The 23,611-nt window shown below is 36.1% G+C and overlaps 1 protein-coding gene across 3 annotated transcripts in view; it reads right to left on the bottom strand.

Moving 5' to 3' along the window:
- Positions 1-23,611, bottom strand: part of LRFN5 (leucine rich repeat and fibronectin type III domain containing 5) — a 262,043-nt gene that overhangs the window by 13,267 nt on the left and 225,165 nt on the right. For all 3 annotated transcript variants that reach the window (XM_007164154.2, XM_028167308.2, XM_057541923.1), the window contains one exon: positions 1,384-2,788. In XM_007164154.2, coding sequence (XP_007164216.1) covers positions 1,384-2,768 — 1,385 coding nt within the window. In that variant the 5' untranslated portion in view covers positions 2,769-2,788. The remainder of the gene's footprint in view (positions 1-1,383; positions 2,789-23,611) is intronic.

Raw genomic sequence — 23,611 nt, 5'->3', positions numbered from 1 at the left:
TGGATGCTCATCTTTGACAATGGGTTAAATAATCCATAGCCTAAGTGAAAAGCTGAGTATGACAACAGCAAACTATTATATGCTAATATACACGCATTGTGGTCTACATCCCCATACATTTAGTGATGAGAGGGATATTAGAAACCATTTACTCTAATCTCTTCCTTTTAAAGATGAGAAAATTAAAACTCAGCCAAGTAGAACCTTGCCCAGCATCGGTCACATGGTTAGCTAGGTCAGTTTTGTTTTTTCCTACCAGCCCATGCTTATTTTTAAAAAAATTTTCTCTCATTTCCATACATGAGCAAAAATCAAATTATCTTCAAGAATTCATCTGGGTATATAAAAACTGATTTGATCTTATTTCAGAAAAGCTGAAAGGCAAAATATATATATATGTGTGTATGTATATATATATATACACACACATGTATACATATGTATATTTCAAAGCCATGATTTTACATCATTTCCTAGGAGTAACAATAGTCTATCATGAGTGAAATTATATGGAGAGGTAAAAATGTATATTTCCAACTGAAAATTGGACAAGATGTGACTATAAATCAATGAGGTTGAACTTTAGAAAAACATACCAGAAATTCTTTAGTCAGATGCAAATTCTCCACCAATATCCTTACCCAGAGATTACGTATTTAACTCCACTGATACTTTCACTGCTCAAAATACTTATAAACTTTCTCTTTGGAACTGTCTTAAGAACCAGTGTATATGAGACAACACACACACACATAACTCAATCACTCAAAAAATCAGTCTCATTATTTTATAGTTACATCCTATTTTTGACCAAAAATGGCAATATCCATCTTGATCACCCACCTTATTCACAAGACTTGGCTCCAAATGGCTTTTGCTTGTTTCCAAAATTCAAATTCACCCTCAAAAGACGAAGATTTGCCACCACTGAGGATATTCAAAATAGTATGACGAAGGTTCTAAAGATAATTCCAAAAATGCTTTGAGCAATGGCAGCATTATTGGGATAAGAGTATAGCCTCCCAATGTGACTTCCTTGAAGGAAAGAACACTCATGTGGATGTGTAAGTTCTGGTATGTTTTTGAATTTTTAAGATAAATCAATCTTGTTCTCTGATAGTCACATCTCTTAGATGAGGGGAAAAAAGTAAGTAAGTAAGCATAATGTTAAATATAAATTTGAACTCTCTGAAAATAACAGCATTCAAAATATTTCTCCACATGTATTCACCTTTCACAAGCCTTACATTATATACTTTAAAAAGTGGAGTACTTTAATTACAACACAGAGTAGCACTGCTGATTGAAAAAAATCAGTAGTAGATTATCAAGCCCTACACTAAGATGCACAGCAAGTACAAAAATTTGCTTAATTTCTCTTACCTGTAAACAAGGGTGTCATCATAAGTACCATTGTACTGGATCTGAAACATACGTATTCCCGGGATATTTCTTTGAAAATTAAATTTAAGCAGTGCCGTAGATGATGTTGCTTCTGCCACCACAATTTTATCTTGACTGATTTTAGTATCACCATTACTACTGCTTGCATTAGAACCTGACTTAGTAGAAGTTGAGATATCTGAAGAACCAGGATCAGGCTCATGGATGTGGTTCGTACTGTTTAGTAAGTGAGGGAGCTTAATTATATGAAGATCCACCATTTGTGTTGCTTCCCCAGCAGGATTGGAAGCAATGCAGGTAAAAGCACCTGTATCCTTAATAGTTGTTATAAGAATGTCAAGTGTTCCATTATCATATACCAGAGATCTTGTTGCATTTGAAATAAGCTTCCCTTCAGGAGAAATCCAGTGAATTGCAGGTTCGGGGTCTCCCCTGGCTTTGCACCTCAGGGTTGCCCTCTGACCCTCCAGGACTCTCATCTCATGTGTATGACGAGTAATGAGAGGAGGCTCACACAAAAACTCTTCCTCAGGAATTGACCAAAAATAGCGGCCAGTTAAAAGCGCTGGGGAAGCACAGGTCTCCAGGTCATCTTCTCTGGACAGACGCCTCAACCACAGCAATTCACAGTTGCAATGCAAAGGGTTTCCACCAAAACTTAATGCAAAAGTAGATGGGCTTATGATTCCTGAGGTTGCTAGGACCTGAGCTCGCTGAAAGAGAGGGTCAGGTGGTAGCTTCTGCAATTTATTTGATGTTACATCTAGCCGAGTCATCTTGTGCAAGTGGGAGAAAGTCCCCTTAGGAATGTTATCAATCATATTGTGATCCAAACTGAGGGTGTGTAAGCTGACCATCTTCTCAACGGCATCCCATGGTATTGTTTCTAAATTATTATAGGACAGATCCAGCTCCTCGAGGGCAAAGACATCATCAAATGCTGTAGAAGAAATTAAAGTCAGCTGATTGTTGTTCAGTATCAAATGATGGAGATTGGAAAGCCCACTGAACATATCATTTGTAATTTTAGTCAATCTGTTGCTATTCAAATGCAATGCCCTCAGATTCCGTAAGTCAGCAAAAGCATGAGGTGTAATAAAACTTATTGTATTCCTGGATAGAGTCAGGTCCACCAAGCTGGTCATATTGGCAAAATCTTTCCTTTTAATATTTGTAACAAAATTGTCTGCCAAACGCAGTTCCACAGTTCTTCTGTCAATGTTTGGTGGCACAAACAAAAGCCCTTTCTTGGCACAAAGGGTTGCAAGATTAGGAGACAAAATCTGACAGACACAACGCTTTGGACAGATCTGAGCTTTCACTGCTATGCCAATGAAAAACAGATAAAAAAGAAATTTTTCCATTGTAGATCAGTTTTAAGAGGCTGTAAGAGAAGACACAAAATATAGTGTTAGCACCCAATCATTTGAGTAAAGTTCATATTCCTACTAAAATAATCTTTTTTATGCAAATTAGAATACAGAAACAATTTATTCACTTGCTTATTTAACCAAATATAAAATAATAACCCTGTATTGTCTGTGTAGTAGAGCCTAGGATAAAAAAAGAATATACCATTCATGACCTCATGAGATTTAAAATCAACTGGTGAAAACCAAGAAATCAACAGATTATTATAATTCTGTCAATTAAGTGATATTTTTGAAATATGCCCAGGGCACTCCCTGGGTTCACAAAAAAGAGACATTCAGCCCAGACTGGAGAGTGGGAGCTCAGGAAAACTTCTATTAAACCCCCAAAAGACATCTTGTAAATTCAAAAGCTTAGATATATTTAGAGATTTGCAAGTATTTCAATTTATTAGTCTGAGCAGAAACAGAAAGAGACAATATTTGTATTTGTTAGCCTTGTGGCAAGATACTTGAAAGTAATTAATTGTTAATTAAATTTTATTCATCTTTACAAACTATCTTGAAAATAGTACAACCTCCACATCCTAGCTGCAAATACAGGATCTTGTTCTCAAATATAAAAAAGGCTGAAAATTTACCACAAATGCTCTGAGCTCCTTAACTATTAGAATGTTTTATGTGATATAATGTGGATTTTTGAAGATAATTTATAGAAAGCAGTCATCAAAATACTTGACAGTGAGTCCAAGAAGATGTCATATTCCATTTTCCTTTTCTGAAAAAACTTAGTGCACTTATACTTATTCAAATTTATTTTTTAAAAACTTGACAGTTTCATTTCTATCTTGATCTTAAGTATTTGCTCTTGAGATTAATCATCAAAAATAAAAATACTAATGCATACGTGATTAAAATTCTCAAAAATTATGTGTAATTTTAAACACCAAGAGGGAAAACAGCTGCAGAAAATCACTTAAATGTTTAATTGACAAAAATATGAAATACATAATTATTGTAGAAATGATGCACCTAGTTTTCTAAATAAAACCTCTTCTTATAGGTTTGATTTATTTTATGCCTATTTTATGTCATATTAAATGTGGTTGTAATGAATAAGAACTGTCATTCTCAGCAAATGAAATAGTCTTACTCTTCTGTTCATGACAGAATAACTAGCACTTAGCCTTTCCGTAATAAGCAAAATTTAAAAAAACAAACAAAATAAAGAAACTGTACAAAAATATGTAAAATGTCTGTTTCAGACATTGGAGAAAAGGAAGCAGAGAACTGTGATCCTTGAAAAAGTGAATTTAAAAAAAATGAACCTTATCATTGAGCCCTAGAGACACTTTCCAAACCACAGCACAAGGAGGGAAAACAAGGCAAAGCATGAAGAGTCTTATTCAATTGAGGAGAACTGAGATCGGAGTGCAGAGTCTCAGGTGGCTTGACTTTATGGGGCAAAGTACCAGAAATGAGAGAGTTATCAAGAGAAAGAACGCCAGTAATCTCTGTACATAGAGACAGGACAATAGATACTAACTATACTGAAACACTGATGGGGAAAAAAGTGAACAAAAACTCAGTGACTTGTGGAAAAATATTAAAAAGTCAAACATACATATAATTGGAGTATTAGAAGAAAGCTGTAATGTAGAAATATATCTGAAGAGATAAAGGTAACTTTTTTTTTTCAAATTTGTGATAAAAATACAACCCAAAAAATCCAAGCTCAAAACAAGAAAAGCCCACAAAGACACATCACAATCAAATTGCAGATAACCAAAGAAAGAGGAAAACTAATCTTAAGAGCAGTCCCCCAAATAGGACACATTACAAGAAGATATGGTGAACAAAATAAAAATAAAAATAACGTCTGACTCCTCATTGACTTCTCTTTGGAAATAAAGCAAGATGGAAGACAATGAGAAATCTCTTTAAAGAGCTGCCAGAAAAAGAAAGGCCTGCCAAACTGGGTGGGGATTTATATATTCATAAATGATGAAAGTAAAATAAAAACGTTTTGAGAGAAACAAACTGAAATTTTCATTACCAGAAGAACTTGAATCTTTATAGATGCATAAAAAGCAACAGAAATGGTATATCTGTGGGTAGGTATAAAATATTTCATTGTGTTTTAGTATGTTTATAAATAGTACTGTGGTGTGGATATAAACAGTTACAAAAAACATTCACACCCTGACAATTAAATATGCTGGATAAGCTACAAATTATATATTTTTAAAATTAACAACATCATAATGCTGAAAATACAAATTAACTTAATGGAACTACATTCCAGATAATGACAGTCCTTGATGAAAGGGAGGATATACAGAGGTGTCCCCCTTCAACAGAAAAGTAAATAGAAGAACCCATCAACAGAAAAGTAAATAGAAGAACCCATCTGGCATAAATTGGGGTGAGGAGAAACCAGCCTAACTTTTAACACACTTTTTAAAAAATACCTTATTGTTTTAGAGCAGTATTAGGTTTACAACAAAATTGAGAGGAAGGTACAGAGATTTCCATATACCAACTGCTCCCACACATGCACAGCCTCCTCTATCATCTGCATCCCTTACCAAAGTGGTACATTTGTTACAGCGGATGAATCTACTTCAGCACATCATAATCACCTAAAGTTCATAGCTTACATTAGGGTTCACTCTTGGTATTATACATTCTCTGGGTTTGGATAAATATATAATGACATATATTCACCATTTTGGAATCATACAGAGTATTTTCACTGCCCTAAAAATCCTCTGTGCTCTGCCTATTCATCTCTCCCCAGCCCTTCCCTGGCAATCACTGATCTTTTTACTGTCTCCATAGTTCTGTTTTTTCAAGAATGTCATAGAGCTGAAATCATACAGTATGTAGCTTTTTCAGATTGACTTCTTCCATTTAATATGTTTTTAAGGTTCCTCCATGTCTTTTCAAGGCTTTGTAGCTCATTTCTTTTTAGCACAGTATAATATTCCATTGTCTGGATATACCACGTTTTATCTACTCACCTACTGAAGGACATCTTGGTTGCTCCCAAGTTTTGGCAATTATGAATAAAGCTGCAATACACATCCATGTACAGGCTTTTGTGTGGACATGTATTTTTTACTCCTTTGGGTAAATACCAAGGAATGCAATTGCTGGATTGTATGGTAAGAACATGTTTAGCTTTCTAAAAAACCATCAGAGTGGCTGTACCAGGAATGTGTGAGAGTTCCTGTTGTATCACTTCTTCTTCAGCACTTGGTGTCAGTGTTACAGATTTTGGTCATTCTAATAGATGTGTAGTAGCATTTCACTGTTTTAATTTGCATTTCCCTGGTGACATATGATGTGGGATATCTCTTCATATTTTATTTGCCATCTGTATGTCTTTTCTTTGGTGAGGTGTCTGTGAAGGTCTTTGATCCATTTTTAATCATTTTTTTAATTATTGAGTTTTAAGAGTTCTTTGTATATTTTGGATAACAGTCCTTTATCAAATTTGTCTTTTGCAAATCTGTTGTATGTAAAAAAGCACCACCATACCAGAGGTCATCTAGGTTTTCTCTTATGTCATCTTCTAGGAATTTTACAGTATTGTATTATTGTGATTCAGTTCACCACAGCTTCAAATGCTTTGAGAGCATGGTTGGGAGTTTCCTATTCAGTAAGACATGAATCTTAGCACTAGAGTGGTTTTGGAGCTTTGTAACTCTGTTTCCAGCTTTTTTTGGTGGCCAAGGAGATCTCCTTGATCTTTAATTTCACCTTTGAATGTCTTTGCTTTGCGCTGTAACTGAGCTATCCTACAAGCTTTTCTCATCTCTTCAGTGCCATGCCAGGCATTCTGTGGTTGAAAGTCAGAAATACCTCTATGGGAGGAAAGGGACTGAACTATCCTTTCTCTCTCTTCCCTCTCCTTCTCCCTTCCCCCCTCCTCTCTCTCATAGCTAAAACCCCTGAGTGACTTTTCCTTTCTGTTCTTCTGCTTCTTATTCATCCTTCCAAACCTGAACGTCTACATTGCCTGGAGGATTCATTTCAATTTTCCTTTCCTTCCTTAATTTACCTCAATTTTTTCCTTATCTGAAAATGCAAAGTACCTAGGGAAATTGTCTCATAAAAATAGAGGGCAGAATGGTGTTTACCAGGGGCTGAGGGGTGGAGAAAGTGGGGAGATGTTGTTTGAGTGTACAAACCTTCAACTAGTAGATAAATAAGTATGCACAATGTAGTGATTACAGACAACCATACTGTACTATAAACAACAAAGTTGCTAAGAGAGTAGATCTTAATTATTCCCATTGCAAAAAAGAAATGAGAAGTAAGTGACACGATAGGGGTGTTAGCTAATGCTACAGTGACAATCATATTGCTATATATAAATGTATCAAGTCAACACATTTTTACACCTTAAACTTACACAGTGTTATATGACAATTATATCTCAATTAAAAAATATTTTGAAGTCCTAGCCTCAAATACTCATGAATATGAGCCTATTTGATAGGTTTTTTGCAGATTATCAAGTTAAAGTGAGGTGATTCATGTAGACCCTAACTCAATATGATTGTGTCCTTATAAACAGAGAAAATTTGGACACAAAGACAGACATTCACAGAGGGAAGACAATGTGAAGCACAATAAGAACATCATCTACAATCCAAAGAACTCCGAAGGCTGCTAGAATCTAAGAGAAAGGAATAGAACAGATTCTCCCTTACAGCCTTTAAAAGGAACCAAGCATGACAGACACCTTGATTTCAGATTTCTAGCTTCCACAATTGTGGGACAGTAAATTTCTGTTAAATCTACCCTGTTTGTGATACTTTGTTATGGCAGCCCTAGCAAACTAATACAACTCTCAAAACCATTTCCTGTAACAGAAGAATTTTGGATATAAAACAATACATATTGTAAACTTCCAAGTACACCTGACCCTTAAAACAACACAGGGATTAAGGGCACCGACCTTTTGCATAGTCAAAAATTTGTGTATAACTTATACTTGGACTTCTGTATCTGCAGTTCCTCTACATCTGTGGTTCTGCATCCTCGGATTCAACCAACTGTGAACCGTGTAGTACTGTAGTATGTATTTATTGAAAAAAAATCTGTACATAAGTGGACCCGCACAGTTCAAACCCTTGTTGTTCAAGGGTCAACTGTATACGTATATTTAGAACAGGCAAAGCTAATGCATAGTGATAGAAATCAAATCTATTGATTGTGGTTGCCTGGTTGGAGGATGGTAGATTGGGGAAGAGTACAAAACGATTGGGGGGGGAGGGTCATGGAAATATTCTATATCTTATTTGTAATAGTAGTATACATTCATCAGAATTCATTGGCTATACACTTAAAATTCGTGCATTTTATTTATGGCAAGTTTTCCTCAACAGAGTTGGTTAAGCTTAAAAGAGGAAACATGGGTTTTCTATTATGTTTCCAAATGTTGATTTCAAAGGAAGAAGAATTTATAAAATGACAAGTTATTGGTAGTTAATCAGAACTTAGTCGTAAATATTTTAGAAATACATATTTTCTTAGCTCTGTCATATATCTTCAAAGATGTGTTTCCGTTCCAACCCAAATTATGCACCCTATTTCATAATCTGATGTACTCCCTCAGGTAACATACACACTGCCTGATGTAATATCATCTCACTGCTGATAGGGTGATGTACTAAGTAGCAATAAGTTTAGAATAAAATGTGTACCACTTTCTTAACTCTGTGTTTATTTTTTAAGTGAGACCTGTAAGTAATCACAGAATCATATGAATTGTGATCAATGAGCATTCCCATGTTATCTTAGGACAAGGTGGAAATTTCAAAGTTTGTAAAAAATAGGAGATAGGAATCACATAAAGAAGCAGAGTTTCACTTCCTACAAGTTCAAAAACTAATCCTTGGCATATTTTTTAGATGAATATAATACCACTTGAAGAAAATGAATGTGACTGGAAGAGCAGAGTAGTTGTCAGTTTTGCTGGAATTCATAATTTAAACATTTATAAAGACCATTGGATGGACCTAGAGACTGTCATACAGATTGAAGTAAATCAGAAAGAGAAAAGCAAATATTGTATATTAATGTATATATGTGGAATCTAGAAAAATGGTACAGATGAACCAGTTTGCAAGGCAGAAATAGAGACACAGATGTAGAGAACTAACATATGGACACCAAGGGGGGAAAGGGGGGGATGGGATGATTGGGAGATTGGGATTGACATATATACACTAATATGTATAAAATAGATAACTAATAAGAACCTGTTGTATAAAAAATTAAATTAAATTAAATTAAAAAAACATAAAGACCATCAAACACAGTATCCTCATTCTTCTTTTGTATATATATATATATATATATATATATATATATATATATATATATATACACACATACATATATATTCTTTTTTAGATTCTTTTCCATTATAGGTTATTACAAGATATTGAGTATAGACACTATCCTCATTCTTATCTAGTTAAGTGAAACTGTTTTAAAACATGATTCGTCTGTTGCTTTATCTAAATAGTTAAATGCAAACAACAAAGATCCCTTTTTAATAATATTTGAGGGGGGCTGTAACTCAGTAAATAGTCATACAGTTGCAGCTCTTTAGATAATATTTACACACCTCTATATTATATGTTCTCTCAATCTAGTTCCTCTCAGACACAAAGTGGCACATTTACAAACAAAGAAGTGTCTATCACACACAAACTGGAAAATCATTTTCCAGTACTGCATCCTTCTTTCAGCCCATGGCTATTACATAACATATGCTCAAGAGAATCAGTATTTATTTGGCAACTAGAACAGGATATAAAAGCAAATTTAGATCTTACAACCAACTGAGAATATAATCTATTCTCTGCAGAAACCAGTATGGTACCAATTTATAAGTTGAGTTAAAGGAAAGCTATCTGGTTCCTCAGGAGCTGCTTTGCCATCTTGCAGCAGAGCTCTACTAATTCAATTAGTGCCCCTCTGCCCAGGCGAATGCCTGGGAACAGATGCTGATGCCTGCTGACACTGGTGAGTTGTTTTAGGATGTGTCACAATGGTTACATTATGGCAAAGGAAGTTTCACAATGTAGTTTAGATAATGAAACACATTTGATACTCGTTTCAAATATTTTAGGTTTTTCCCCTAATTTTTATTCTAGAAGGACTATAAATGATAATATAATTCCATTCTCTGCTAAAACATGTACTGAGGATATTGTAATTGAACCTGTTAAATTCAGGCCTAAAAATATGACAGATATAACTTAGAACAATAATCCTTTGGTCTTTGATTATAATATTTGCTAGCAAAATTCCTTAGCACATTGAACATAATACATTTTTAAGATTCACTCACACATCCATTCACTCATTTTTTAAATTAAATTCAGCAAGATTTATTTAGCTTCTGTACCATCTACAAGGTGCTTTGCTAGAATCTAACAAGCTTAGAAGGCTGGGATCTGATTAGACAAACACATTCACAATTAGTATAATAAAAGGCAGACTGCAAAATATTTTAACTTACCATACATTTTGATATTTATATTTACACAATTCAAATGGGTCTGTGAGTTAATAAAGCATCCTGTAATTTTTGTTCTCAAAATGTATATGTATACATATATGTATTTTTAACTCATCATGGCATACTTGTATATAAACACTTATAATTTACACTAATGGACAAGAGGCCGGTTACTTAGACAAACCAAATTAAAAAAAAAATAATAGTTACCATTCACAGAGCACAGGTAAACATGAAGGAAGTAATGGTTTTTTTTATTTTATAGATGAGGAAACAAGATTGAGATGCTAATAAATGATAATTAAACCAGATTACTAAGTGGAATGTTTGCCATGCTCTATTTAACTAGTAGATGTGCAAATATTTCATCACTTCTCTGCTTTTGAAATTAAGGTGAATGCTACATAAAGAAATGTTTTATTTCTTTTATAAAATTTTTTAATATTAATTTTGTTAGCTTACATTAGAAAGCTAAAATGGACTTGTTATGCAATGTACTTATCATACCAAATCCCATTTAATCCTTGCACAACTCCATATAAAGCAGTTATCTTTCTTCCCACTTTATATGATGAAATAAAATTTAAGAAATTTAAGTAAACCCCTCAAGGTCATATAGAAAGTAAACAAAAAGGTAGCTTTAAGATGGCGATACATTTACTTCCAAAACCCATACTCCTTCTAGGATAAAATGATGTTTATTTATATTACTTATATTGTGTTTTCCAGATTATGCAGCACTTGGACATAAAGGGTTATTAATTCCAACAATGATTCCTAAAGTTCTTCAAGTGACTTACTCACTTTTTTTCCTTGTCTCTTTCATAATCAAATTACATTTAAAAGGTGCTGGCAGATTACTATGGTGGAGAGTTAAGAGCATATTGGATGACAACCCAAATGACACATTTAACCAGTCATTCATTTTTCTTTGGTGCGTCCAGATATGACTGAAGTTACCCAAATACTTAAGTCCGTAATGCTAAGTATTCTTTTAAGAATATAAATTCTACATCAGAAAGGAGAGTGACTTCTGTGTATAATGAGGTCTCAGTATTCTCCCAGTGAAGTGGGTTGAGTTGTCCCTTTTCTTGCCCATTTAGGAGTCTGCCTGCAGACACTCTATAATGTCACTGACTGGCCATGAATCCTGAGAGTAAATACTACCAGTAACTCTGAAGGAGAATGTATTCTCTCTTGCAGACAAGCCTGGGGAGAGAAAGCAGCCTAGAACAGGCCAGTGCTAAGAGGCTGTGAAGGTTTACAAAAATGCCAGAACAGCAGTAGTTTAGAGTTGAGTAAGCTGGCACAGGTGACAAGTGGTTTCCTAAAATGAACTGATTGTAAGCATTCCTTATGGATGTTCAGATATAACTGGGAAGTATTTGGGAAGGGGAAGGGGGGAATGTGTGTATAAAAATGCAAAATAATTTATACTTAAAACTTGCACTAATTAAGACAGTAGTGCCTATAAGGGACAGGTACAGGTATAATTTATCTGGGGAGTGGATAGTTATTCGTTTCACAGAAAATTTGATAACCTACTTTGTGTGTGAATGGTGAGTACTCCAAGGCATGGATTTTAAAGGGGCAATGAAACAAAGGATATATACCCAGGAGTGGTATTGCTGGGTCATATGGTAGCTCTATTTTCAGTTTTTTGAGAAACCTCCATACTATTATCCACAGTGGCTGCACCAATTTACATTCTCACCAACAGCGTAAGAGGGTTCTCTTTTCTCCACATCCTCACCAACATTTGTTATTTGTGTTCTTTTTGGTGATAGTCATACTGACCAGTGTGAGGTGATATCACACTGTCGTTTTGACTTGCATTTCTCTGATCATTAATGATGCTGAGCATCTTTCCATGTGCCTGTTGGCCATCTGTATGCCCTTTTTGGAAAAATGTCTATTCAGATCTTCTGCCCATTTTTAATAGGGTTGTTTGTTTTTTTGATGTTGAGTTGTATGAGCTGTTTATATATTTGGGGCATTAATCTCTTATTTGTCATATCATTTGCAAATATTTTCTCCCATTCAGTAGGTTGCCTTTTTGTTTTGTAGATAGTTTCCTTTGCTGTGCAAAAGCTTTTAAGTTTAATTAGGAAAACACTAATTCGAAAAGATACATGCACCCCCAATGTTCATAGCAGCATTATTTACAATTGCCAAGATATGGAAGCAACCTAGGTGTCCATCAAAAGACGAATGGATAAAGAAGATGTGAGATATATATATATATATATATATATATATATATATATATATATATATATATAATATATATATACACACACACACACACATACACACACAATAGACTACTACTCAGACATACAAAAGAATGAAATTTTGCAATTTGCAACAACAAAGATGGACTTGGGGGGGTATTATGCTAAGTGCAGTAAGTCAGATGGAAAAAGACAAATACTGCATGATATCACTTATATGTGGAATCTAAAAATAAAACAAACTAGTGAATGTAACAATAAAGAAGTAGACTGACACGTATAGAGAACACACTAGTGGTTACCAGTAGGAAGAGGGGAGGGGCAATAGAAGGCTATGGGAATAAGAGGTACAAACTATCAATATTATGTATAAAATAAATAAACTACAAGGATGTATTATACAGCACAGGGAATATAGACAGTATTTTGGAGTAACTAAAAATGGAATATAAACTTTAAAATTGTGAATCACTATGTTGTACACCTGTAACTTATGTAATATTGTACATGAACTATACTTCAATTTAAAAAAAAAAAAAAATAACAAGGGATAGCCAAATTCCATGTATGACAAAATAAAAGTTCTCTGTGTGGAACAGAAGAGAGGAGAGACAACTGACGGAAGCACACAAAAGGAGAAGAGTATGTAAAATGGTGAAAGGCATGTGGCTTTCAGATAAGGAAGTTCTCAGATAGAGTATCTTGTTAGCTGGGGTATCACATTGCTGCTCCCCATCAACTTCAAACCTGAAGAAGTGTGCTTCCCCCTATATCAACGCTCTGTGGAAAACATCAGGATAAAAATGTTCCACATCTGACTTGGTATTGAATGATGAGAAAACTAAATCTCAGTGAAGGTCTGAAAACATTAGTCACTGAAGACTCCAATCTGGATTTAATACACTGGTTTCTCTTTCTGTTGCATCTTATTGCAGGTAATCAGGTTTCAATGGACACGGGGGAGAAAGGTCGAGGATATAGAATATTATCACCAATGTGAAATGCAATGAAATCAACTATCCTGTCATTGCAGAGTTGTAGATGACCTCTGTTTTCTTCCAATTTCCAAGAATACGGCAGCGCCCTTCTCAGAATTCACCTTGCTTTTATGACAACTTGAAAGAACATCAAGAGGGTTATAATACAAATTCGAATGCCATTAATCTGTGTTTCAAACCTAGTAAGTGATTTAGTGCTTTATCCATTCTTCTTTGGAATTCTGAAAGGTGACTCTCTGAGTCTTTGAGATGTCATGCTACCCATTATGTTTCAGTTTCCCAATGGTGTTTAACATTTCATGTAACTAGTCTCTGTGGTTATATTGGTGCTATTGTGCTGTTGCCATAGCAATTAAAGAGGCACAGCTGTGGAGCAATGCAGACAGAACGATCAGCACAGAGATGCTATTTGACACAATTCAGGCCTCTAGAAATCTGGATAATTCTTCAGGAAAAAAATATGGTTTAGACCTTGTCTTGATATTTTTGTGGGCATTGAGGCAGCCAAGATATCACCAATGGAAAATCTAGTTGAAAAGCTGAAAAAAATGGGAGAGGAAAGAAAGGCATACACATACAGCGGAAGTAATGAATTTACTGAGGGTTTACATACTAAATATGTGTGTGGGTGGAAAGTTCCGGCAGTACTCCTCCAGAAATGTTTTGACAAACTGACACCATATGGAAGCTTTTATGTCACTGAAAGCATTATGTGTTTTCTCTCTCTCTCTCTCTCTCCTCCCCCTTTCTCATTCTTTCTTTCTTCTCTATTCCTCCCTCTCTCCCTCCCATCTCTTTCAAACACACCCACCCTACTCAGTCTTTTTGGATTCTCCTATTTTTTGTATTAACATTGTTTGGCCTTTTACAACATAATGATCATTTCAATTTGATGTTATGCATATTTTAAACAGTAATATAATAATATTACTACATAAAAAGTTCATGTCCAGTTACATAAAAAAAAAATATAAATATAGTAGATAGCTGAGTAAAGGATCCAAAGAGATAATTCATAGAAGCCTGGACCTTTCCAGCTCTCTTTCTATATTGAACTGCCAACATGTCCACTCCACCTTGATCTTTAAAAAATCTCAAAATTGACATGTCTACAACTGAGCTCCTAATTTGCTCTCTCAAATCTGCTTTGCTCCTATTATAGTACTTTCCACTGGCATCCCATCTCACTTGGAGAAAATGCTCAGGTTTTTATACTGGACACCAATTCCTACATGGTGTGGTTACTACTGCTTCTCTGATTTCAGAACTACTCTGGCCCTGGTTCACTTAACTCTTATCAGATTGGCCACTTTTTCTCAAACACACTGGCCAAACTTTTGCTCAGACTTTGCATTCTCTTTTCCTTTTTTCTGGATCTCACCATCTATCTTTAAGAGTAGGTGTAGTTTCAACCATCAATTCCTTCCAGTCTTAAATGTCACCTTCAGAGTGGGCCCACTGTGTTTAAATTATAAACCCTCGTTCTTAAATCCCTACTTTATTTTCCTCCATAACAATGACCATCATCTCACCTTCTACACATTTTGCTTATCTTTGTCTATTTTGTGACTCACCAAATAAAATGCAAGTTCCATGAGGGCAGAGATTTTTCTCTTGGGTTCACCATTGTATACTCAACACCTAGAGGAAGGGTTGGCATAAAATGGGCTCTCAATAAATATTGGGTGAAGGAATAATTTGGAAATCCAGCTATTTAGCAAGTGTCTGAGAAAGTTTTCAAAGTTTTTAGTAATTGAAATGTGAACAAAAATACTGTTTTGTAAAACAATTATGTTTTTTTAAATTATAATATCAGTGCTGGTGAGGATACAATGAAGAGATATTCTCACACATTGCTAGAGGTGGTAGACATTTAGAATTTTATGCCATCTAAAATGAAAAAGGTCCTGGAGGCTAGGGAAATAGATAAAATATAGAATGGAGGAATAAGGGAAAAGTCCAGTATTGGCAGGCTTTGACAAGGGAGAGAACTGATTAATTCAGCAGCCTTGAATTATGAGGGAAATGATGAATTAGGAGCATTATAGGATGTTTTATTGTATTTGGGGCCATGCAGTCTCCTCTAATACTCCCAAAGAAAACCTTAAGTAAAATTTGCATGATTTGTAAATGCTCCTGCATTTGGGGCTTGTGTTACCTATGCTACCCTTGCTAGCCCATGCCTGAAGACGAGCATAAGAACCAAATTTATTCACCTAACATATATGTAAACTATTTAACAAAACCACTGGCTGATGATAGCTGTTCCATGAGTAGAAGCAGCAGCAGCAGTCATCATGGCAGCAGGATAGCAAGCGATAACAACAACAATAATATTGAAAAGCCTATCATCAAATTTATGGCAAATTATAATACATCAGTTCAGTTACTTTTTAATCAAGCCATTAAATGTTTGTTTAAGAATAACAAAGAAGTAGAATTTGGACAGGTGCTTAGAGAAAAAACAGGATAAGCAATCATATCTATCTATCTATCTATCTATACACACACACACACACACACACACACACACACACACGTACATCCAAGTCAGTATGGCTATCTGTACATGTATATGCATGTGTGTAAGTACTAGTTCCCCTTTCAATATCTATTCTTCCCTTCTTTAGTAACAGAATCCCAATTTTCCCTGGTATATTGTTTCCCAGAATGAACAGTTTATTTTCCAGCTTCTTTTGCAGGGAAATATAATCATGTGAGTCACTTATTTCCCATGAGGTATAAGTTAAAATGGTGACAAGAACTTCAGAGAAGGTACCTTAAAGGGAAATGACTGAAATGAGATGTACCCTTACTTGTCCTTCTTCTGAACTATAATTTTAATAGGATGCCTGGAACTCTAGCAGCCAACTTAGACATTGAGGTGACCTTGAAGATGGGAGTCATGAGTCAGGACGATGGAGGAAGACTTCTTGATTATCATGGCATTGCTCTACCAGCCCTGGGTTACCTTCTAGCATGTTTAAACTACTGTTTTGAAAAGTCTCTTCTACTCACAGCTAAACTAATCTCAACTGGTTACAGTATAATTTTAAAAACATTAAAGCACCAGGAATTAATATTCTAAAAATGCCTAGAAAGAAATATGCATTCAAGTCTATATAGCTATAGATATTTCAAATATTTTAAAACATTGTATGTAGTAAGTACATATTTCCTGTAAAATAACAAAAAGTTAAAACTAACTTGGATTCTTTTAATATTAATTCGTATGTGTTAGCAATGAGTCATATAATGATAAAAATTGTCTATTAAATTGAGAGATTTTTGACAGGTATTGCTCTGGGCTATAACAAATGCCACAGAAGTACTAAAAACAAATATTTTATGATGATCAAAGTGAGTAAACACATTTAGCACACATCTGCCATATATCAGTATGTAGATACTGTTTATTCAATCCCCGAGGCAGTGCTTGATAGTAAGTTAGTTATGAAAGTTCATTAATTATTTCAAGCTAACCAAAGAAAATTTTATAAAAATTAGGCATTGGGTCAACTACAGATATTCTCTTGACTATGAGAATGTAATGTAAAAATAGATTTCTGTCTTGGTCATTGACTAAATGTTTGTAGTAAGTGCTAGTATTGGCTTACTTCCTCAATCTTGGCTTTAGTAAGAGTGGATAGGGTGACATTAACTAAAATATAGAACACAGGAAAGAAAAATGGTTGGGATGTGATGAGAGATAATGAGTTTGGTTTAAGATAATCTATTTTTGAAGGGATTTGTGCTGTTTAAATCCAGGGTGGATATATTTTGAAATGAATAAGATACTGGTATTTAAATCTGTGAGCACGCAATCTCTGAAGGTTATGATCGATATGGCTGGTTTGCAGACAATGGAAATGCATTATTTTAAATTTCTTGACAGCACGCTATTGTCTACACTTGGGAGCATCTATCCACTGTTATTTTATTATTTTACAAAATAATGATTATTTTTTGTTTCATGATTATTTTCATGTGTCACCTGCCAAAGATTTTGACACAACATTTTTTAAATGAGATGAATCTAGTGTCTAATATTTGCCTTTAGCATTTTGAAAACTGAGCTAGATGCCAAGTAGTTATTTAATAATGTGCCTACCCTTCATTCTTTCTGGTTTCTAAGGACCACTGATTTATAGCTGAGAAAACTGAGGCCCAGATATTGTTCAGATATGATTAGAGTTTTTGAACCCTTAAAAACTATGCATCCAAAACATAAATATATTCCAATAATCTAGTGTTCAAGTGAATTATAATATACTTCATGTTTGAATGTAATACAGTCATGAAACATCTTTACAGTACATAGTTAAAAATAACAGGAAAATATGTGTTACAATATGTGGTAGGTAGAATTCTAAGATGTTCTCATTATTAGTACTCCTAGGCGTATGCACTCCTGTTTAATCCTCCCATTGAGTGCAGTTAAAACTTGTAACTTGCTTCTAACCAACAGAATGAGGCAAAGGTAAAGGGACTTTCCATATATTAATTATTTGACTTAAAGTTAATAAAAAGAAGGATTATTCTGGGGCCATGACCTATCATGTGAGTCCTTTAAAAGAAGGTCCCAGCTTTCCTTGAAGTTAGATGCCTCAAGTCGAAGAGACTGTCTATCCATTGCTGGCTTTGAAGAAGTAAACTGTCAGGATTCTACAGCAGTGAGGAAATGCATTTTACCAACAACCTGAGGGCACCTGGAAGTGGTTCTTCCCTAGTTAAGCCTCCAGATGAAAACTCAACACAGCCAACAGTTTTCCTGTAGCCTTGTGAGACCTTAAACAGAGGATCCAGCCAAGATGTGCCCAGATTAACCTATGGAATCTCTGAGATAATAAATGTGTACTGTTTTAAACCACCAAGTTTAAGGTAACATCATAGCAATAGAAAATTAATACAAAGTATTTAGATTAAAGAGTGGGAGGAGACCTTCAAGATGGCGGAGGAGTAACTCGTGGAGATCACCTTCCTCCCCACAAATACATCAGAAATACATCTACATGTGGAACAGCTCCTACAGAACACCTACTGAACGCTGGCAGAAGACCTCAGACCTCCCAAAAGGCAAGAAACTCCCCATGTACCTGGGTAGGGCAAAAGAAAAAAGAAACAACAGAGACAAAAGACTAGGGACAGGACCTGCACCAGTGGGAGGGAGCTGTGAAGGAGGAAAAGTTTCCACACATTAGGAAGCCCCTTCACTGGCGGAGACAGGGGGTACGTGGGGGGGGGGGAAGCTTCGGAGCCACGGAGGACAGTGCAGCAACAGGGGTGCGGAGGGCAAAGCGGAGAGGTTCCCGCACGGAGGATCGGTGCCGACCAGCACTCACCAGCCCGAGAGGCTTGTCTGCTCAGCCGCCGGGGCGGGCGGGGGCTGGGAGATGAGGCTCCAACTTCGGAGGTCAGACCCCAGGGACAGGACTGGGGTTGGCAGCGTGAACACAGCCTGAAGGGGGCTAGTGCGCCACAGCTAGCCGAGAAGGAGTCCAGGAAAAAGTTTGAAGCTGCCAGGGAGGCAAGAGACCATTGTTCCGGGATGCGCAAAGAGAGGGGATTCACAGCACCACCTAAATGAGCTCCAGAGATGGGCATGAGATGCTAAGGCAGCTGCTGCAACCACCAAGACGCCTGGTGCAAGCACAGGTAACTCTCCACACCTCCCCTCCTGGGAGCCTGGGCAGCCCGCCACTGCCAGGGTCCCATGATCCAGGGACAACTTCCCTGGGAGAACACACGGTGCACCTCAGGCTGCTGCAACTTCACTCCGCCCTCTGCCGCCGCAGCCTCGCCCGCCTGGCATCGGTACCTCTCCCTTCCCTCAGCCTGAGTGAGCCAGAGCCCTGAATCAGCTGCTCCTTTAATGCCGTCCTGTCTGGGCAGGAACAGACGCCCTCAGGCGACCTACACGCAGAGGCCAGGCCAATCCAAAGCCGAACTCCAGAAGCTGTGTGAACAAAGAAGAGAAAGGGAAATCTCTCCCAGCAGCCTCAGGAGCAGTGGATTAAATCTCCACAGTCAACTTGATGTACCTGCATCTGCGGAATACCTGAATAGACAACGAATCATCCCAAAATTGAGGCAGTGGACTTTGGGAGCAACTGTAGACTTGGCATTTGCTAAGTATGTGACTGACTGGTTTCTGGTTTTATGTTTTTCTTAGTTTAGTATATAGAGTTTATTATCATTGGTAGATTTGTTTATTGATTTGGTTGTTCTCTTCCTTTTTAAATATATATATATAGATATATATAGTTTTTTTCTTTTTCTCTTTTTGTGAGTGTGTAGGTGTATGCTTCTTTGTGTGACTTTGTCTCTATAGCTTTGCTTTTACCATTTGTCCTAGGGATCTGTCTGTCAGTTTTTTTTTTTTTTTTAATATAGTTTTTAGAGCTTGTTATCATTGGTGGATTTGTTTTTTGGTTTGGCTGCTCTCTTCTTTCTTTCTTTCTTTTTTCTTTTTTTATTACTCTTTAATTTTTTTATTTTTAATAATTACTTTTATTTTAATAAGTTTATTTCTTTTTATTTCCTTCCTTCCTTTCTTTCCTTCTTTCTTTCCTTCCTTCCTCCCTCCCTCCCTCCCTCCATCCTTTCTTTCTTTCTTTCTTTCCTTTCTTTCCTGCCTTTTCTTCTGAGCCATGCGGCTGACAGGGTCTTGGTGCTATGGCCGGGTGTCAGGCCTGAGCCTCTGAGGTGGGAGAGCCGAGTTCAGGACATTGGTCCACCAGAGACCTCCCAGCTCCATGTAATATCAAACAGCAAAAGCTCTCCCAGACATCTCCATTTCAACGCTAAGACCCAGCTCCACTTAACAACTAGCAAGCTACAGTGCTGGACAACCTATGCCGAACAACTAGCAAGAGAGGAACACAACACCACTCATTAGCAGAGAGGCTGCCTAAAATCATAATAAGGTCACATACATCCCAAAACACACCACCAGATATGGTCCTGCCCATCAGAAAGACAAGATGCAGCTTCATCCACCAGAACACAGGCACCGGTCTCCTCCAAGACGAAGCCTACACAACCCCCTGAACCAACCTTAGCCACTGGGGGAAGACACCAAAAACAATGGGAACTACAAACATGTAGCCTGTGAAAGAAGACCCCAAACACAGTAAGTTAAGCAAAATGAGAAGACATAGAAACACGCAACAGATGAAGGAGCAAGGTAAAAACCCAGCAGACTAAACAATTGAAGAGGAAATAGGGAGTCTACCTGAAAAAGAATTCAGAGTAATGATAGTAAAGATGATCCAAAATCTTGGAAATAGAATGGAGAAAATACAAGAAACATTTAACGAGGACCTAGAAGAACTAAAGAGCAAACAAACAATGATAAACAATATAATAACTGAAATGAAAACGACACTAGAAGGAATCAATAGCAGAATAACTGAGGCAGAAGAACAGATAAGTGACCTGGAAGATAAAATAGTAGAAATAACTACTGCAGAGCAGAATAAAGAAAAAAGAATGTAAAGAATTGAGGACACTCTTAGAGACCTCTGGGACAACATTAAATGCACCAACATTTGAATTATAGGGGTCCCAGAAGAAGATGAGAAAAAGAAAGTGTCTGAAAAAATATTTGAAGAGCTTATAGTTGAAAACTTCCCTAATTTGGGAAAGGAAATAGTTAATCAAGTCCAGGAAGCACAGAGAGTCCCACACAGGATAAATCCAAGGAGAAACATGTTAAGACACATATTAATCAAACTATCAAAAATTAAATACAAAGAAAAAATATTAAAAGCAGCAAGGGAAAAGCAACAAATAACATACAAGGGAATCCCCATAAGCTAAACAGCTGATATTTCAGCAGAAACTCTGCAAGCCAGAAGGGAGTGGCAAGACATATTTAAAGTGATGAAAGGGAAGAACCTACAACCAAGATTACTCTACCCAGCAAGGATATCATTCAGATTTGATGGAGAAATTAAAACCTGTACAGACAAGCAAAAACTAAGAGAATTCAGCACCACCAAACCAGCTTTACAACAAATGCTAAAGGAACTTCTCTAGGCAGGAAACACAAGAGAAGGAAAAGACCTACAATAACAAACCCAAAACAATTAAGAAAATGGGAATAGGAACATACATATCGATAATTACCTTAAATGTAAATGGATGAAATGCTCCCACCAAAAGACATAGACTGGCTGAATGGATACAAAAAACAAGACCCATATATATATTGTCCACAAGAGATCCACTTCAGACGTAGGGACACCTACAGATGGAAAGTGAGGGGATGGAAAAAGATATTCCATGCAAATGGAAATCAAAAGAAAGCTGGAGTAGCAATTCTCATATCAGACAAAATAGACTTTAAAATAAAGACTATTACAAGAGACAAAGAATGACACTACATAATGATCACGGGATCAATAAAGAAGATATAACAATTGTAAATATTGATGCACCCAACATAGGAGCAACTCAATACATAAGGCAAATGCTAACAGCCATAAAAGGGGAAATCGACAGTAACACAATCATAGTAGGGGACTTTAACACCCCACTTTCACCAATGGACAGATCATCCAAAATGAACATAAATAAGGAAACACAAGCTTTAAATGATACATTAAACAAGATGGATTTAGTGATATTTATAGGACATTCCATCCAAAAACAACAGAATACACTTTCTTCTCAAGTGCTCATGGAACATTCTCAAGGATAGATCATATCTTGGGTCACAAATCAAGCCTTGGTAAATTTAAGAAAATTGAAATCATATCAAGTATCTTTTCCAACCACAATGCTGTGAGATTAGATATCAATTACAGGAAAAAATCTGTAAAAAATACAAACACATGGAGGCTAAACAATACACTGCTAAATAACCAAGAGATCACTGATGAAATCAAAGAGGAAATTAAAAAAATACCTAGAAACAAATGACAATGAAAACACGATGACCCAAAACCTATGGGATGCATCAAAACCAGTTCTAAGGGAGAAGTTTATAGCAATAAAATCCTACCTCAAGAAACAAGAAACATCTGAAATAAACAAGCTAACCTTACACCTAAAGCAATTAGAGAAAGATCAAAAAACCCCAAAGTCAGCAGAACAAAAGAAATCATAAAGATCAGATCAGAAATAAATGAAAAAGAAATGAAGGAAACAATAGCAAAGGTCAATAAAATTAAAAGCTGTTTCTTTGAGAAGATAAACAAAATTGATAAACCATTAGCCAGACACATCAAGAAAAAAAGGGAGAAAACTTAAATCAATAGAATTAGAAATGAAAAAGAAGTAACGACTGAGACTGCAGAAATACAAAGGATCATGAGAGATTACTGCAAGCAACTATATGCCAATAAAATGGACAACCTGGAAGAAATGGACAAATTCTTAGAAAAGCACAACATTCTGAGACTGAACCAGGAGAAATAGAAAATATAAACACACCAATCACAAGCACTGAAATTGAAACTGTGATTAAAAATATTCCAACAAACAAAAGCCCAGGACCAGATGGCTTCACAGGCGAATTCTATCAAACATTTAGAGAAGAGCTAACACTCATCCTTCTCAAATTCTTCAAAAATATAGCAGAGGGAGGAACACCCCCAAACTCATTCTACGAGGCCACAATCACTCTGATACCAAAACCAGACAAAGATGTCACAAAGAAAGAAAACTACAAGTCAATATCACTGATGAACATAGATGCAAAAATCCTCAACAAAATACTAGCAAACAGAATCCAAAAGCACGTTAAAGGGATCATACACCATGATCAAGTGGGGTTTATCCCAGGAATGCAAGGATTCTTCAATATATGCAAATCAATCAATGTGATACACCATATTAACAAACTGAAGGAGAAAAACCATATGATCATCTCAATAGATGCAGAAAAAGCTTTCAACAAATTTCAACACCGATTTATGATAAAAACCCTCCAGAAAGTAGGCATAGAGGGAACTTACCTCAAAATAATAAAGGCCATATATGACAAACCCACAGCCAACATCATCCTCAATGGTGAAAAACTGAAACCATTTCCACTAAGATCAGGAACAAGAC

The sequence above is a fragment of the Balaenoptera acutorostrata genome, chromosome 3 (genome assembly GCF_949987535.1).
Source record: "Balaenoptera acutorostrata chromosome 3, mBalAcu1.1, whole genome shotgun sequence".
Lineage (NCBI taxonomy): Eukaryota > Metazoa > Chordata > Mammalia > Artiodactyla > Balaenopteridae > Balaenoptera > Balaenoptera acutorostrata.
Note: the sequence above shows the minus strand (reverse complement) of the source record. Positions and strands in the feature narration are given on the sequence as shown.